This window comes from Drosophila yakuba, chromosome 2L (genome assembly GCF_016746365.2).
Source record: "Drosophila yakuba strain Tai18E2 chromosome 2L, Prin_Dyak_Tai18E2_2.1, whole genome shotgun sequence".
In the NCBI taxonomy this organism is placed as follows: domain Eukaryota; kingdom Metazoa; phylum Arthropoda; class Insecta; order Diptera; family Drosophilidae; genus Drosophila; species Drosophila yakuba.
In genome coordinates this window covers 10,181,051-10,197,222 of record NC_052527.2, presented here as the reverse complement: position 1 = coordinate 10,197,222, position 16,172 = coordinate 10,181,051, and the positions used below count along the sequence as shown (strand labels likewise).

Below are 16,172 nucleotides of genomic sequence, written 5' to 3'. Positions count from 1 at the left end.
AAATATTGCGTTCTATTGTTGCGATTCGCGTTCCTTGTTTTTTTAACTCGCATTGGCTGCAAAACAAACATATTTAAAGAGTTTACTATTTTGAAATATTACAACTTAGTGTGGTTTAAAAAACTTGGCCAAGATATTCCCTAGCTATTCCTGTCTAAACATTTTAAAACTTATTTAATTATTACTTAGTCTATTGTGAACTAATTCGGATTTTTAATTGAATATTCGCAAAGGAAGTTTTAAAAATGTTCGAATCTAAATATTAGACTGCCAAACGTGAGTATTCCTAATCGAAAACTTATTAGAAGCTGTTGGCTTATTTGGCTGCAATTCTATGGCAATCCAACGTAAAATGCTCTCCGTTTGTTGAGCTGCGAAAAGCTCCTGGACCCGGCAAATGTTCCAGCCATATGGGCTGTAGATCCTGACCGATTCCCAGTGTTCCTCGTTGTCCGTTTTGTTTGCCTCCTTCTGTTCTCCGCCTTTTTTACTTTTGCTTTTCTGCACGCAGCTGCTGCGCAGGGAGGGAAGGGCACGGAAATGTGATTAAAGCCTTCCGTGGCGGTCGGAACTTAGGGGCTACCTTTGACGGCGCCGCCTCAGGAAATTCCACTTAACTGGCCATTAAATAAGGTTCGAACATATATCCAATTTATCCAAATTTATGGTTACAATTGATGGGTTCACTCTCGAAAAGTCAATGAAGCGTTTGCGCAGACAGCGAACGCGAACACAAAAGAAAATGCACGATGTTGCTGCCACTGGCTGCAAACTTACACTTTTGCACGTTGAACGCGTTCGACTTGGGTTTCCCCAGTTGCTAGCACTTGCGGTACGACATTTCTTTGCCTTTTCAATCGTTTAGCGATGGTTTTCTACAGATTTTTGTGAGCTAACTTCTTTTGCATTTGCGCCGAGCAGGGATGGCAATTAAGTGCCAGGGCTGCACAGTCGCAAAACAGCGTTTTGGCATTCTTTTGCCCGCTAAATCGCCAGGGCTGCAAAGGTGGGCACGTTCAGCTAGCAATAACAAAGAGTGATTTTTCATTAAATTTTATCGATAGTTGTACTAAACTGTTTAACATAGCAAAAGCCCAATTTTAATAGAAATTCTTTTACTTTGTTTACCTATGGTAAAATAAGTCAGGTATTCATGATTTTCTGATTACACTGTCAATAGTTTCATAATTTTTAGTATTTTTAAGTATTTAAAACTATTTCCAAAAGATTTGTTTAATGTGAGTCACAGAAACCAAAAAAATCACAATCGGAGTGCTGAACGCGCCACTCCAAGACCTTGCAACACTGTTCGGCTTGTTTTGTTGTCAAGCAACCAGTGTTGGCACACAGCCGAGAGAGAAAAATGAGTAGAAAATAATATTAGTAAAATAATAGCCACAAAGAATGCCAGAAAATGCATCCAGCTCAATGCCCACAGAGGCAGGCTTCCGAAGCATGCGCAGCCAACTGGCGGGCAGTACCTTTGGCCAACGACGTGAGGACATCTTTCGTCGTCTCCAGGAAAGTGCGCATCAAATCTCGCAAAAGTTCAGTGGAAAAGAATTGGCCACGGAGCGAGATGAATCTGTTCAGGAGTTTTGCGAATCCTTCGAGGACCTAATCTCCTACGGACTGAGGCAATCGGCCAGCTCCTCCACTTTCAGTGCCTCCAGTTTCATCCAGAACATGCAGGAAATGGTGTCTGGAAATGCGGGCGGAGGCAGCAACAACAATGACGCCACTTTCTGGGAATTCTGCCAGACGCATTTGACGCCCCACGAACGGCAGAGGTACATGGACCTCAAGCAGATCTGGACGAATGTGGGCAGAGGACGTGCCTTCATACGCGCTACGCTGAACGAAAAGCGCCTGCATAGCCATGTCCTCACCTGGCTAAGCGACGAAGAGCAATTGCATCGATTTTACACCCCTTGGTCCCTGCTACTCAATGATGAGGCGGCCAAGAAGCTGCCAGAGATCATAGACTCCCTCAGGGATGTATTATTCGCCCTCAATGTGGACACCACAGAGCTCAATGCCCCCAGGAGGTCGACGTCAAGTGTTCCCGCCAAAGAGGAACCAATTATATTCACCACCAGTCCAGTGCCGGTGGTGGGACGCCAAAAAAGACCTATTATTGCCGTGGAACGACCCATTGAGGGCGCCAGCTCCACAGAGGATTTGTTGGGTGCTCTAAAGCCCATCGAGTCGGTGGAGGTACAGCAACTAATCTCTAAGGAATCCATCGAACAGGAGTTAGCCAAGCCCCAGGAAGAAGTCAACTTGGGTCCCTTCGACCCTATTGAACCTGAGCTGGAGTTTCTCAAGACGCCCTTGCCAAATATTGGCGCGCATGTTGGAGAGCCAGAGCTTTACGAAGACCGAAGCGACACGTCCTCGCAATGGAGCAAGTCGTCCTCTTCTGCAAACTGCGTGGCTAACAACCAACAGCAAGCGGCGCTGGAGGAGCACGTCAACCAGCTAAACGAAAGATGCGCTCTACTGGAAACCCGCGTGGCGGAGCTCAGCCTACAGAACCGCCTGCTCATTCGAAGGCTCACAAAACAGTTTGAGGAGACCGGCATCGATCCCAGCTCATCGCTGTGCTCCAATTTCCTGATAACCATTCCGCACGTAAAGCTGGCAAAGACACATCGATCTGGTTCCCACTACACCTACGAGGTTCACATCACGATGAGGCAGCGTTTGGAGCACTGGACGTTCTTCAGACGATACAGCGAGTTCAACAAGCTGCACAAGTCACTGCTAAAGACCCATCCAGTGGTGAGCGCGGTGGAGTTTCCACCAAAGAAGCATTTCGGCAACATGAACCTGGTCTTCGTGGAGGAACGCCGTCAGCAGCTGCAGATCTATCTGCTCAATCTGGTGGAGACCCTGCCGCAGGTGGAGGCCTGCAAGTCAAAGGCGGAGCTGCAAAAGGTCTTCCCCTTCTTCAGGGATAAATAGCAATCTTACCTAGATCTAAGCTAACCAAGCTCAACCAAGGAAGCTCGAAAAGAACAAGTATTTCGCAACATATTTTATCTATTTTGTTGTAGATATCTTTATCTATATGTGTAACAACGCAGTTGGTGCAAGTGCTGTAATCAATGATATTAAATAAAGTTAAGCCTTTTTCATCTGGTGTAGTTTTTACTTTCGGTCGTAATTTTTTTACCACTCTTATTTTAATTTTTTGAAAGAAAGAAAATTCCGTTCTCTGACTTTTGATGTGTGGGCGAAATTACCTTGAGATTTTTATTCAATAATTAAAAAATTAAACTGTGGTATTTTATTAAGTTATAATTTTAATTATTATACCAAAATCAGCTGTTTAGTACGTCCAAAGCCCAAAGTACGGGCACACTAGCCGCCGAACAGCTGAGTTTGTTGTTATCAGCAATTCGAGATTCAATTGCGTGTACTTTTGTCGGCGTAATTGATTTCTGCACCATGGTCGAGTGATTGGCTGGCTATCCACCGCCTCTCAATATCCTGATACAATCAGCACACTCCGTACGCGTGCCTCCGTCCCATTTCTGGGAACTCAGCACCACCACCTAATTGAATTAGTGCAAGTGGAGGTGGATTTTCAAGGCCGACCATGTCGGGAGTTGCCATAGCCATCAATGCGGCTATTTCGACCGCCGCCTACTGCATGACTGTGCGGATGATTCCGCGCTTCCGGGAGATGTTCATCAAGGCCAATCTCTTTGGCAAGGATCTGTGCAAGAAGGACAAGCCGCAAGTGTAAGTTGTCGCTTCTTGGTGTTGTAGGTTTTCTAATTGAAATGGTTTATATTTGTAGACCTGAATCCTTTGGCGTGCTGATTGGCTGTGTGTTCCTGGTCTCCTTGTTTCTGTTCATACCGATTCCCTTTGCCTTCGATGAGGCAGCTGCCACGGATGCGATTACTGGAGGCAAACCCGATACCTTTCCACATGATAAGGTATTTATCTAATTGATAGATGTCTTTGTGCGCCACCTTATCGACTTTTATTCCGCGCACAGTTCGTGGAATTGATTGCCGCCCTTCTGTCCATTTGCTGCATGATCTTTCTGGGCTTTGCCGATGACGTGCTCGACCTGCGATGGCGCCACAAGCTCCTATTGCCCACTATCGCCACGTTACCGCTGCTTATGGTGTACTACGTCAACTATAACTCCACTACAGTCATCATGCCCAACTTTGCGAGGGATCTGTTCGGAACCTCTTTGAATATAGGTACCTAAGGTTCCTCAGAAACGAAGATGTCTCTATCAAGTTGCAACTTCAATGGAATTGAGTTTAGAAGTAACGCTTTTGGTTCCCTACTGACAAATATTTTGATTTCTTCAAGGTGCCCTCTACTACGTATTTATGGGCATGCTGGCGGTATTCTGCACAAATGCTATCAACATTCTGGCGGGTATCAATGGCCTGGAGGTGGGACAATCCTTGATAATTGCGGGCTCCATTCTGCTGTTCAATGCCATTGAACTAATGCTCGGTCATCAGGTGGATTCGCATATATTCTCCATTTATTTCATGCTGCCTTTCCTGGCCACCACCCTGGCGCTTTGGAAGTTCAACAAGTAAGTATTCCAATTGATTTTTATTTAGAAATACTGAATTGATCTGGAAGGTTAACAAATTTTCGTCTAAATATAATTAGGGTGCTTAAGTAATAAACTAATAACACAAATATCGCTTCAAAATTGTAACCAAATCTAAATTCGATTAAATTTAGCTTGCCTTCTGATAACTGGTATCAGTATTTAAAGTAAATCTAAAAAGCTTTCTCATACAGATCGTGTGTGTTATATCTTAAAAATAATGCTAAATTCCGTTCAACCCATTTCACAACTTTTTCCAGCAAATTTGAGACTGCGCTCAGTTGGTTGTATCGTATCGACTTCCTCTCATAAATTCATTGTTTAGTTCTGGTTTTTCTTATCACAGATGGCGGGTCTATCTGTCCTGTCTGCTGAGCTGAGATACTAAATTTGGAATTCGCTTGGCCAAAAACACAGAAGGGCATTCGCATGAGTGGATTAGGCAGAGTATGATATGATGATTATGAGATTGTTAGACTTTGATGGGGACTCAAGCAGGCACATATAAATATATATTCGTAGGTTTACGCTGGTTGGATAGGGTGCCATGCCCAAGTCACACTTTGACAGGCGTAGTTAGTCTTCGTCCTGCAGATCTTCCACGACGTCCACATCGTATAGGTTCACCAGTAGCTGGCCGTACTGGCTGCTGTGCAGCAGCGCCTCCTCGGGAGCGAAATACTTCTCGCTCTGCTCCCGCAACCGGTGCAGCTGCGTTGTGCCATCGATGTGAACTCCATTAGCTATCAATTGCTGCATGTAGTTGGCATCGATGTGGGCATTGCGGGTATCGTTGGGTAGCTTTACTGGTAGCTTTCGGTGTCTGGAGCTCTGCAGCAGGAGCACAATCTGCTCAGGAGGCAGACACAGCTCGCAGTTCCATCCGCCGTAGTGGTTGAGATCACCCAATGTGCTGCTCGCCAGCCGGAGCAGCCGGTGGGCGTCCAATTGGGCACTGTGCAGGTGCCCCAAGGAACTTATCACCCCATTCAAGAGGGTCTTCTTCGGATGCTGCCAATAGAATCCGTACACGTTGTACTTCAAACGGAATTTCAGCGGCAGCACATCCTTTGCATAGTACTTGAGAAACTTGAGTGCTGCTGGCGCATACACAGTGCCACTGTCCCCGTGGAGCAGCAGATCCTGCGCCTGCATTTGGACACCACACTGCTGCCACAGCTGCCTTCTAAAGTGACTGTAGGCCATTGAGCTGCTGCAGTTGGTCTCGGACGAGCAGCGGAGTAGCGTGTAGCTCGTTTGGCTGCCCAGCATGGTTTCCAGACTCCGCTCCTTGCTGCCGTTGCTCACATAGTATATGAGAAAGTAGTCCACAACCTCGATGAGGGCTCGAATTTGCAGCTCCAAGAGCTCCAGACTAAGGTGGTCCCAGGCGCCCAGTTCCAGCATATAGAACAGGCGGTGCAGGGAAGTGGAACTGGCCTCGACCAGTTGAAGCGGTGTGCTTCCGCCTCGTTTGCTGGCCCGATTGGACGTCATCAGGGCTCGCCATATGATCTCCGGCTGGCCGCAATCCCTGCCGTGCCAGCCACTTTCACATCTGCACTGCGGCGGCGCCATTAGATAGTCCACATCGTTGAGCCGCTGGCTCTCGTTAATGGTACCTTCGCGATAGCACCAGAGGGCGGGCGTTAAGCCCATCTCCGCGTCCACATAGGCGGGCACGTGGTAGTCGGGCAGGTGGGTTTCGTTCAGTCGTTCCGGCTTCATTTGATAAAAGTCCCTGTCATAGCGATTGACATTGTCCTGCTGATGCGGACAGTGGGCTCCGCCCACAAGGGATGTCTTTTCCCTAGGAGCCTCTCCGCTGGCCACGAAGTTCACCCGTCCGCCAGCCTGGTCCACTGCACTTCGCTGCTGTGACTCCTGGCCACGGCTCATCTGCAGCAGCCATATGCAGCCGATGAAGCCCACCTGCAGCACCAGCACCAACCAGAGCACCAGCTTCTTGGTGATGGCCAGCCGTCCCAGGCCGGCTCCTGGTGGCTGGGTGTGGGTGGCCAGGATTGTGCTTCTCACCATGGTCACTGGTTCACTTTCTGCAGTATTTCATGCTCATTCCGTTGCGATTTTCCGTACTTTTCACGCTTTTCTTTCGCTGGCAAACACGCCCAAAAATTTTACGGTACCCCTCACCTCCCCCGCACAGCTGACGCAAATGTCCTCAGTCAGCTGGTCGCCGCTGCAGTTTTAATCTGGCTGCTTCGTTTCGACGGGCCTTACAACACTGGTTTCTACTGTTATCGAAATACTAAGGATATTATTTGAAACTTCAGTATACGTTATAGTCTTTTCCCGTCTTCTTAAATATAGTAACTGTAATTTGTACATTAAAGTATTTCTAAAATAAATGCACAGATATTTACAAAAATTTTTCTTTCTTACATCACATTGATTTTAATTATTATTAAAAGTACGTATTCTATTATTTCGGGTTACTAACTTTGCGTTGTAATATTTTCGCTATCTCCCTTATTTTTCAGGTATCCATCTCAGGTGTTTGTTGGCGACACGTACTGCTACTTTGCCGGCATGACTTTTGCCGTGGTCGGAATCCTGGGCCACTTCAGCAAGACCCTGCTCCTCTTCTTCCTGCCGCAGATCCTGAATTTCCTGTACTCCACGCCGCAGCTGTTCCACTTTGTACCGTGTCCGCGTCATCGGCTGCCCCAGTACGACAGCAAGACGGATCTGCTCCACATCAGCACCACGGAGTTCCGCCTGGAGGATCTCAACGCTCCGGGTCGCCTGATGGTCACAGTATTGCGGAATTTGCGACTGATTAGCTGGCACACCAAAGCGGACGGAGTTGTGAGGACCAACAACTTAACGCTCATTAACTTTGTCCTGGTCGTTTTCGGACCTGTCCACGAGCGAGTGGTCACCCAGATGCTAATGGGATTGCAGGTGCTGTGCACACTGATTGCCCTGACCATTCGATATCCCCTGGCCAACTACTTCTATGCGAAAACGTAGCCCTCGATCCTATCATTCTTCGATTCTGATATTTATTGTAGTAGCCTTCGCTAAGTTAACTATACAAACAGAATACATTTATTTAATGCCTACACTAAATATTTCCTGAAAGTAATTCGTAAGTAAAATTCTGTACTTTACTCGCCAATAAAGAAGCGAAAGAAGCGAGTTAACTCAAAATCACCATGGCCGCGACCGAAATATCCGAGGAGGACCTGTCGGCGCCCGAGGAAGAGGAGGATTTGGGACCCAATATAGGCGTAAGTTGCAAACTGGTTCTGAGTAGGATGGGCTGGCTAAAAGTAGTAGTACAGTTCAAAGGCTCCACTGTGCTCTAACTTTGATAAAGCTGTAAAATTCCTCGATCGCAGCTCTACATAGGCGGTCGAAATGGAGCGGGTCAGAGACAAGGCAGAGGTTGGGCTATCCTCCCCAACGGAGATCAGTATGATGGGAACTACAGGAAGGGTCGCCGTCACGGCATCGGGCTGTACGTGTTTAAGGATGGATCACGGTACTACGGACAGTATCGCTGCGGGAAGCGCTGTGGACGTGGCATCTTCATCTATCCGGACGGGTCCGTGTACGAGGGCAACTGGCGAAAGAACTTGAAGCACGGCAAGGGGCGCTACAACTATGTGAATGGGGACAACTACTCGGGGGACTGGTTCAAGGGTCAACGTCATGGTGTGGGAATATATAACATTAACAGCGGAACGGATGGCTGTTGCTTGTCCGTCAGAATAAAGTCCACCTGGAACAGCAATATGCGAACGGGTCCCTTCGAGCTGTATATCGGGAACGAGGACAAGTGCACAATACTCCACGGAATTTGGGATTCCCTATACCCGAGTGGACCGGCCGTGTTTAGCTTCAACAGTCGATACCTCTTGCTGGGCTACTTCCTGCCCGCCAGTTACAATTTGAAGGCGATTAACAACGAAGACGAGATGGAGGATGCTGAGGAGCGGTTGGAGGACGAAGCGGGCGAAGCGGTACCAATGGAGCCAACTCTGTGGTTTGCCCAGGAGATGGCCGTGTATGACTATTCGCTGCTGCCGCAGGAGCCCGTGCCGCTGGCCATTTCCGACTCCGAGCTGTCCGTCTGCTCGCTCTCCACGGAGCCCAGCATGCGCAGCGAGGAGAAGATCAGTTGGTATGGAGAGGGTGAGGAGGCCGAGGGCGAGGAGGGCGGCGAGATGGAGTGCTTCCCCTGCGAATGCGATATCACCGATCTCAGCGAGGTGGAGACGGAGAGCGAGGTGTGCAAAATTGACGCCAATCCATGCTGTATCGAGATCCTCAAGCAGCCAGAGTGTCCAGATCCTTAGGAATGCAGCTTCTAATTTACAAGCTTTTGTTATTGTTATTTTATGTTTCCTGCAAATAAAAGAATGTATCAGTATATCCTAATATATAGTTTAAAATATTTTGCATGGCATGATTTTATCGATTTTGTAAGCTTGGAAGCAAGAATTCGCCAATTGATATATGCTAAAGGTTTATTTGTTATATACGTTTTTATTTTCATACAGTTCAATTAAAATTTGTCAGTTTCACTTTAAAATACGCCTTGCACTTTACAGTTTTGATGCTTTACATTCGTTAAGTAATGAAATCACAAATGGGGGGCTCTTTTCAAGTATTATTGACGTGATACCTTAGCTATAGATTCCAGATGTGAATTGATCTCATTTTTAAATTCTTTAAGCTTGGTTTTTGATCATCTGTCGGTAGAACTTGTGTCATACGACTTGTTCTGATATTTCCTAATGTTCAGCACTTGAATTCATGTGTTTTGCTAATTAACTCTACATTTAATTATTGTTGTCTGCCTTACCATTATAGCGTAACCATTAACATTAACTTCATTCGCAGATGTGTGTTTGATTCATGTACCTCTATACAGTTTATATCTTCGCTACTTTTCAGTACAATTACTAATTTTAAATTTAAAAAATCTCTAAGTGCTGGCATGTTCAGGCTTGGTTGCAGTTGATGATAATGAGGCGGCGTTTGCCAGCTTGCTGCTGACCTGGCATACATCGCCGCAACTAGCGGCCATGCTGTTGGACTCACAACTGGACTCGGATGGTGGAGTCTCACTATTTCCTTCGCCGGCCTCCGGGTCCGGTTTGCACAACGACGCCGCGCCACATTCGTCCAGGATAATGTTCAGCTTTTCCGTCCTCGCCTGCATCGCAGGTGCAACGGAGGAGGTCAGCGAAGTGGTCTCCACGGGATTTAGGCGAAGCATTTGGTAGGGTGCTTCGCCCTCCTTCTGCAGCTCATGGAGAGTGCTACCATCGCGCTGTTTGGAAACCTTATAAATGGCCGGGCAAGACTTTGAGCTCTTTACATCGTTCAAGTCCTTCAGTTCGGGCACACCCAGTGGCTTAGCACTGATCTTCCTTAGCGGCTGCATCTCCTGCTCTTGATTATTGTCCTCCACGCTTATGAACTGCGATAGAGCTCCTGCTGCCGCCAAAGCCGCCGCCTGACCACTGCTGCTGGCGCCTTCGGGATTCATATAGAGCATGGGAGCATTGTAAAGCAATAGCTGAGGTTCCATTTTAAAATCGTGCTCCAACTGCTTTTGCTGGTCTAGATTCTCATCAATGTAGTTGATGTGGATAGGCGAGGTCTGCAGATTAAGTGGCGAACTGTGCATCAAATCATCGTCTGGTGGGGTATAGTAAAGCGACGCCTTGCTGGCTGAGTAATTATCAGCTAGGCGCGCTTTGATTTTTTGTATGTGCAGCTCCTTGGAGCCACCAAAGTCCATTTGGCCTTTGAAGTAGCAGTCTATGTCTGATAAAAAAAAATATTAAATATATATAAATACGACTTAAAAGTGTTTTGGCAATATTTTACCCTCGGCAATGTCCTCCTCACATCGTCCACGACAGTTCTCGAAGTAGAAACTAGGAAGGTTCTCCAGCACCTTGTTCAGCGTCTGCTGTTGGTATTTGTATCCCTCGCGAAGGCGCAATACCTGATGCGCACTAAACTTCCGGATTTTGTTCCTCTGGAAGACGTAGTTTTCCCGCACCCAGCTCAACTGGCCTGTGGAGTAGTCGCGCACCTTCTTCACCTGATCGTAGTATTGGTCCTTCAGCGTGGTAAGGTGATTCGAGCCTATATCGCGGAACTCGCGAATATGCTTGGCTTGACTGGTGTAGCTGCTCTGGATCCACTCCACCTGCTGGGCGCAGTTCTCCCGGATGCGGTGCACCTGCTGGGTGTAGTTCTCTCTCAGCCTCTCCAATTGCTGGCTCTTGTAGGTCTCGATGCTATCGAGCATAGCGTATATTTGGCGTTTGCGCGGTGACTTCTTCTTCCGATTGATACAGCAATAGAAGCGGTTACAGATACCCCAGCGTGACAGGCAGCTCCTCAATCCCTGCACCATCAGGGTTAGCAGTAAAAATGCGGTAGCCAATGCCGTGCCAAACAGTATGCTACCGATCTTAACTCGGTAGAACACAATGGGATCGATGTACAGTCTGTGGGAAAGGGGAAAACCCCTTTTAATAGGTATTTAAAAATAATATTAACTATTTAGTCTCACCGTAATCCTGCCGAGGCTTTACCCATCACATTGAAGGCATAACAAGTGTAAAGGCCACTGTCAATTCTCGAAATATTGTGCACCAACAGCGATCCGTTCTCCACCAGCACTACGCGTCTATCCACTAGGCTATTCTGACGTGTCCAGTTCAACGACTGGATGTAACTTTCGTCCATCAGAGCAGCTAGCTCCTGGGCGCTCGGTGGCTGGTGTGCATCCTCCTTGCTGTCGATGATGATCGGTCGCTTGTCAGGGTCAGCATGGTGGCGTAAGATCTTATTGCGGGGAGTAACCTGATGAAGGGTAAACGATTAACTCTCTGCCTCATAAAAGGGTAATGGAAGATCAATGCATTTAGTCACCTCTAGGAAGGCTAAATGATAAACTGGGTTCCATGAGAAGGGCATTATAAATACTAATATCATAAACAATACCTAAATATATCAATTTATACTTAGTTATACTTATTTTAAAGTCTACTACTTTACAATTAATAATGGCTACACTAACAAGGACTCACCCAGATGATGTCCGGCACTGGACTCCCTGATATCTGGCACTCAAGCTTGGCGGTGGAGAGAAGCAGGTGCATCTTTGGCTCGGAGAACTGCACCACCGAGGGCACCGAGCAGTTGAGATTGCTTAGCACGCGGAGCATATCGCCGGGATAACCATACTGACACTTGAGCGCATCGATTTGGTGGTCGATACTCTCGTATGAGTCCAGTGGCGTCTGGCTGGAACTGCCATTGCTGTTATTCTGTGCATGGGGCAGTTGGTGGCGCAGGCTTGTGCTGGTATTAGCCAGCCACGCAGTTAGCCAATACATGCTGCAGTCGCACTGATACTCGTTGCCCAATATATTTAGGTAGTGCAGCTGTCTGAGCTCTTTGATATTTTCGGGCAGCGATCCCAAGCTATTTCCACGTACACTGAGTCGCTGCAATCGCGACAGCCCTGAGATCTGTGTGGGCAGCTGCAGCAATCCGTTCTCGGCCAGCAGCAGCTCCCTTATATTTGGAGTATTGGCGAACAAAGTGGCGGGTAAATGAGTTAGTTTCCGATTCTGCTGCAGGGAAAGGTAACGCAAGCGATGGAGCACTTGCGGATCCACAAGAGACTCATCATAACGCGATATCCAGTTGGTGAACTGCTCTATGGGCGTCTCATCAATGCGTAGCAGCACCAGGGAGCGCTGTCTCTGAAACAGGCCACTGGGCAGCTGCTTGAACTGGTTCCGACTGAGATCCAACTGCCTGAGGGCATGCAGCGACTGGAAGATGATGGATGACAGCAGGGTCAGGTTGTTGCCGGATACGTTCAAGGCGAGCAGGTGATCCAGAGACTCGAACGCCTTTCGATCGATGACGGACAGAGAATTTTGGCTAAGATCCAAATGCCGCAGCTCGCGCAGACTGTACAGACTGTGCTTGCCGATGGACTTTAGCTGATTTCGCTGCAAGTGCAGCTGACGAAGCTGGCCGTTGCGGGCAAAGAAATTGTCCGGGAAGGAAAGAAGGCGGTTGTCGCTCAGGTCCAGCACTTGGAGATCGGCTGCCGTTTGGAAGAGCATAAATGGCAGCACGCTCAGCTGGTTTCCGGATAGATATAGCCGCTCCAGCTTCAGGGCTCCCACAAATATATCCCGTGGAAGCTCCGTCAACAAATTCTGGCTGAGGTTCAGCATGCGCAATTCGCTAAGCTCGCCCAGGAAGCGCTGCGGTAAGAAAGTCAGTTCACTTCTGTCCAAGTGCAGCTCCTGCAGTTGCTTCATGTGCTGCAGGTTTATCAGACTGCAATTGCTCAGTCGATTACCGCTCATTTTAAGTACTTTCAAGCGACGCACGGCCAGCGGAATGGCCCAATGAAGGCATTCCAGGCGATTCTCGATGAGATTCAGCCGTTCCATATACTCAAAGGAGTGCGGCTGGCGGGTGAAGAGTTCCCTGAGCGAATCATCTTTAAGGTCACTACTCTGCCAGGTGAATTCCCTCACACTTTCGAGCTGCGGCAGCTTCAGGGGATTATTAAGGTCCGCAGGCACATGGGACAGCTTAAGCTGGTTGTAGTTAATGTGCGAGCTTCGCTGGGAGAGCAGCTCCTGGTTAACTCGCCTCAGGTCCACATGCTCGCAGCTAAGCTTAAAAACATTGCCCGAGATATTAACGTGACCGACCGAAGGAAGTTCATGCTCCTCCACCTCTATGCTCTCTGTTCCGGCCTCCGCCGCATCCAGCCACAGACCCTCATCACTGTCACTATCATCTAGATCCGAGTCGACGGCATGGCCCACGAAGGGCAGGTGGAACTTGTAGCCCAGCAGTGAGAACTCGTGCTCCTGCCAGGTCCTTGTCCGGGGCCTGATCTGTGGACGATGTTGCTGCGGGCTTTGGGCCAGGTACGCCTCGGCACTGCTGTAAGTGGCCTGACAGTGGTTTCTTTCACCACTGACGGCCACAGCGGCGTTGACCACGACAAACAGGGCACACAATATCAGGGAAATCTTCGATATTGCTTCCATTTTTCAGTATGTAATCTCAAATATTTGTACGGTCGCATAGTACACCTGTAAGGTGGGAAGATAAGAGTATTTTGAGAGTGTTATTGATTACTAAAATAATAATATCATATTTTGTTATAGTCGACTATGTCCACTGCGTATATTCTACGCCCGTTATGCCCATCCTGCAGTTTGTGGATGTCTGGACACTAAATTGGACTAATTCGGGTTTTGGGTCATTATTGATTTTGCTTTTACCCTTCGGGAGCCCAAAAATTGTGTCGCAACTCTCATTTCAGCGGGAGAAGGAAAAGGCAAGACCGTGGAATGAACAAAATCAATAAGTTAGGTAAATAATATAAATAAAACAGTGGTCTAAAGGAGGCGGAGGACGCACAGTCCAGTTGCGTGTCCAATTGGCGACGCACAGAAAATGTGTGGAACCATAAAGTGAGGGAACTTTTGTAGTATTCTTCTTAAATAATGCATTATGATGGTGTCTGTCTGGATGTGAAGGAGTTGCCTCTTCCCCAACGCCAGATTTCCATTCGCACGCAATGAAGATTAAGAACTTTAGGGCATGCTGGGAACTACAATATGTGAACCATATTATAAAAAGTGATTATACTTTAGAACTTTTAATGCACACTTAAAAAAACCAGTCATAATAACTTTTTTAGTTAAACTTTTTGTTTTTAATACAAATTATGATATTATAACTTGCTTTTGCAGGTTTTCTCTCTGTATGCGTTTCTATTACTTGAAGTACTCGGTTTTATAGGTCTTAAGGCAGTCGTCAAGTTTTATTGAAATAAATGGTCAGGAAAACAATCGTAATCAGCATCGCTGTGAATCAGCAAGTGGCCATTATAATTTAGCATATATCTTAATTTTCCTTAATGCCGCCGCCTTGCATTTGTTTATAAACAAATACATCGAATGAATTCCCACCCAGCAACCGCAACCTGCACCAACAAAGCAATTACGAATAATATATACTACACTTCAGTTGCCAAGATTATTACTCAATAGGTTTGGGATAAAAAGACTCGAGAACTATAAAGTTATTCATTGTATAATATAAATATAGCCCATGTCTCGAGTGACTGACCCGATGCCACGTCGAATATATGTATGTAAATGGAATATGGAAGGCGTAAAGCTTTTCTATTTGTTGATAAATTGACAACGGTTAGTGGCCAGCTGTTGGGAAAAGCTGATAAGAGCAAATGAGCCCATAAAACTGATAAGCCGGCACTTTGCCAAAGTGATCAAGATGGATGGTCGCAGGGGTATTCGAATTAATCTCAAGTTTCAAAGAGCTTGATTTGCAAAGTAAATATGACTGTTGATGGCAAATATTCAACGCACACGTATGTAGATATCTGGCCAAAACAAATGCAAACAAAAAATAACGAAAAACCGATACAAAAATAGCCCAGCACACAGACAGAAAAACAAGAAGAGCATACACATGCAAAAATATGGCTAAAAAAAAATGCCACGAATCTAAGACCATAATTAAATTATATATGTACATATGTACGTTCGCCCCGTAGAGCGAGAAAGTAGTTGCCAAATTGAAGTGCTACCAATAAATAACACCAATCCGCTGATATGGCAGTTAGCTATGTATATTTTTCCATTAATTTAAATGCCATTTTCGTTGAGGCAAAGAATCGGAGCAGCCCGAAAGAGAGGGAGATAGAGTGGGTTGCATAATCTGTCATGGAATCCGAGCTCAAGACAGGGCGAGAAACAACCGTTTAACTGGGTATATAGTGCGGATACATAATGTACATACGATACATACGCGCGGGCACACACACGCATACGCATACAATTGCAGCACCTGGTGACATGTGAAAAGCCGCTAATGAGTCGGGCTAGCAGCAAAACGGCCAATTAGCCGAGACTCCCTGCTTCCCGCTGGCAGAATCATTCACCAAAATGGAGATTTCCCCGCCGTTCCGCCCACTCACTCACATAATTCATTCATCGCTTTTCGCCTCCTTTTTACCTTGGGAAAACTCATCTCAAGTGAGTGTGTGTGTGTGAGTACATATGTACGTACATACGTGCATGTAGTGCAGCTGAAGATGTTGCCAAGGGCAACAATTTGAGGCTCTGATTCGGATGCTGATCGGGTAATAACAGGGGTTATCTAGTTCTTGGTATTATGAAGCCACCGAAACTTCTGGTTTCGCTTTTTTTTCACCCTTTGTGCCTGAAGTAGCCGTTTCAGCTACGCACACACTCGCACCTGCCCACAGTCTCAACTTTTCTCTGGGCTACATAGAAAGTAATTTCTCCGTTTTTTGCTCCATCATGTTAGTCACTCAAAAATTATGTCGTGTGGCATTTTGTTTAATTATTATCTCACCGTTGTTTATATTCTCTGCATCTTTTCGCGTCTTTTTTCGTCTGGGTTGCAGTGTGACCGTAAAAGGACCGTTAAAGCATACCAATACGTTTTAGAAAAGAATCCCAAAAGGAAGTTGAAATATACC

At 46.7% G+C, this 16,172-nt stretch overlaps 6 protein-coding genes across 6 annotated transcripts; 4 read left to right on the top strand and 2 right to left on the bottom strand.

The window, feature by feature from the left end:
- The first annotated feature begins 51 nt into the window (after positions 1-51).
- Positions 52-1,145, top strand: LOC26535227. The gene is made up of 2 exons (XM_039370656.1): positions 52-832; positions 922-1,145. Exons 1-2 carry the CDS (start codon positions 665-667, stop codon positions 1,102-1,104), a joined length of 351 nt encoding a protein of 116 aa, XP_039226590.1. The 5' UTR covers positions 52-664; the 3' UTR covers positions 1,105-1,145.
- A 134-nt stretch (positions 1,146-1,279) lies between these two features.
- LOC6527448 (sorting nexin-29) lies at positions 1,280-3,156 on the top strand. The gene has a single exon (XM_002088504.4). It carries the CDS (start codon positions 1,405-1,407, stop codon positions 2,965-2,967), a length of 1,563 nt encoding a protein of 520 aa, XP_002088540.1. The 5' UTR covers positions 1,280-1,404; the 3' UTR covers positions 2,968-3,156.
- A 208-nt stretch (positions 3,157-3,364) lies between these two features.
- On the top strand, positions 3,365-7,771 carry LOC6527449 (UDP-N-acetylglucosamine--dolichyl-phosphate N-acetylglucosaminephosphotransferase). Its single transcript, XM_002088505.4, has 5 exons — positions 3,365-3,750; positions 3,809-3,950; positions 4,013-4,226; positions 4,342-4,576; positions 7,099-7,771. Exons 1-5 carry the CDS (start codon positions 3,605-3,607, stop codon positions 7,589-7,591), a joined length of 1,230 nt encoding a protein of 409 aa, XP_002088541.1. The 5' UTR covers positions 3,365-3,604; the 3' UTR covers positions 7,592-7,771.
- On the bottom strand, positions 4,582-6,812 carry LOC6527450 (beta-1,4-mannosyl-glycoprotein 4-beta-N-acetylglucosaminyltransferase). Its single transcript, XM_002088506.4, has one exon. The coding sequence runs from the start codon at positions 6,635-6,637 to the stop codon at positions 5,174-5,176; it is 1,464 nt and encodes a 487-aa protein (XP_002088542.1). The 5' UTR covers positions 6,638-6,812; the 3' UTR covers positions 4,582-5,173.
- On the top strand, positions 7,747-9,004 carry LOC6527451 (radial spoke head 1 homolog). The gene is made up of 2 exons (XM_002088507.3): positions 7,747-7,851; positions 7,963-9,004. The coding sequence occupies exons 1-2, from the start codon at positions 7,777-7,779 to the stop codon at positions 8,920-8,922; spliced, it is 1,035 nt and encodes a 344-aa protein (XP_002088543.1). The 5' UTR covers positions 7,747-7,776; the 3' UTR covers positions 8,923-9,004.
- Positions 9,005-9,075: 71 nt separating this feature from the next.
- Positions 9,076-16,166, bottom strand: LOC6527452. The gene is made up of 5 exons (XM_002088508.4): positions 16,046-16,166; positions 11,683-13,728; positions 11,163-11,455; positions 10,466-11,097; positions 9,076-10,402 (listed from the first exon to the last, which is right to left on the bottom strand). Exons 2-5 carry the CDS (start codon positions 13,681-13,683, stop codon positions 9,555-9,557), a joined length of 3,774 nt encoding a protein of 1,257 aa, XP_002088544.1. The 5' UTR covers positions 13,684-13,728; positions 16,046-16,166; the 3' UTR covers positions 9,076-9,554.
- Between the last annotated feature and the right edge of the window lie 6 nt (positions 16,167-16,172).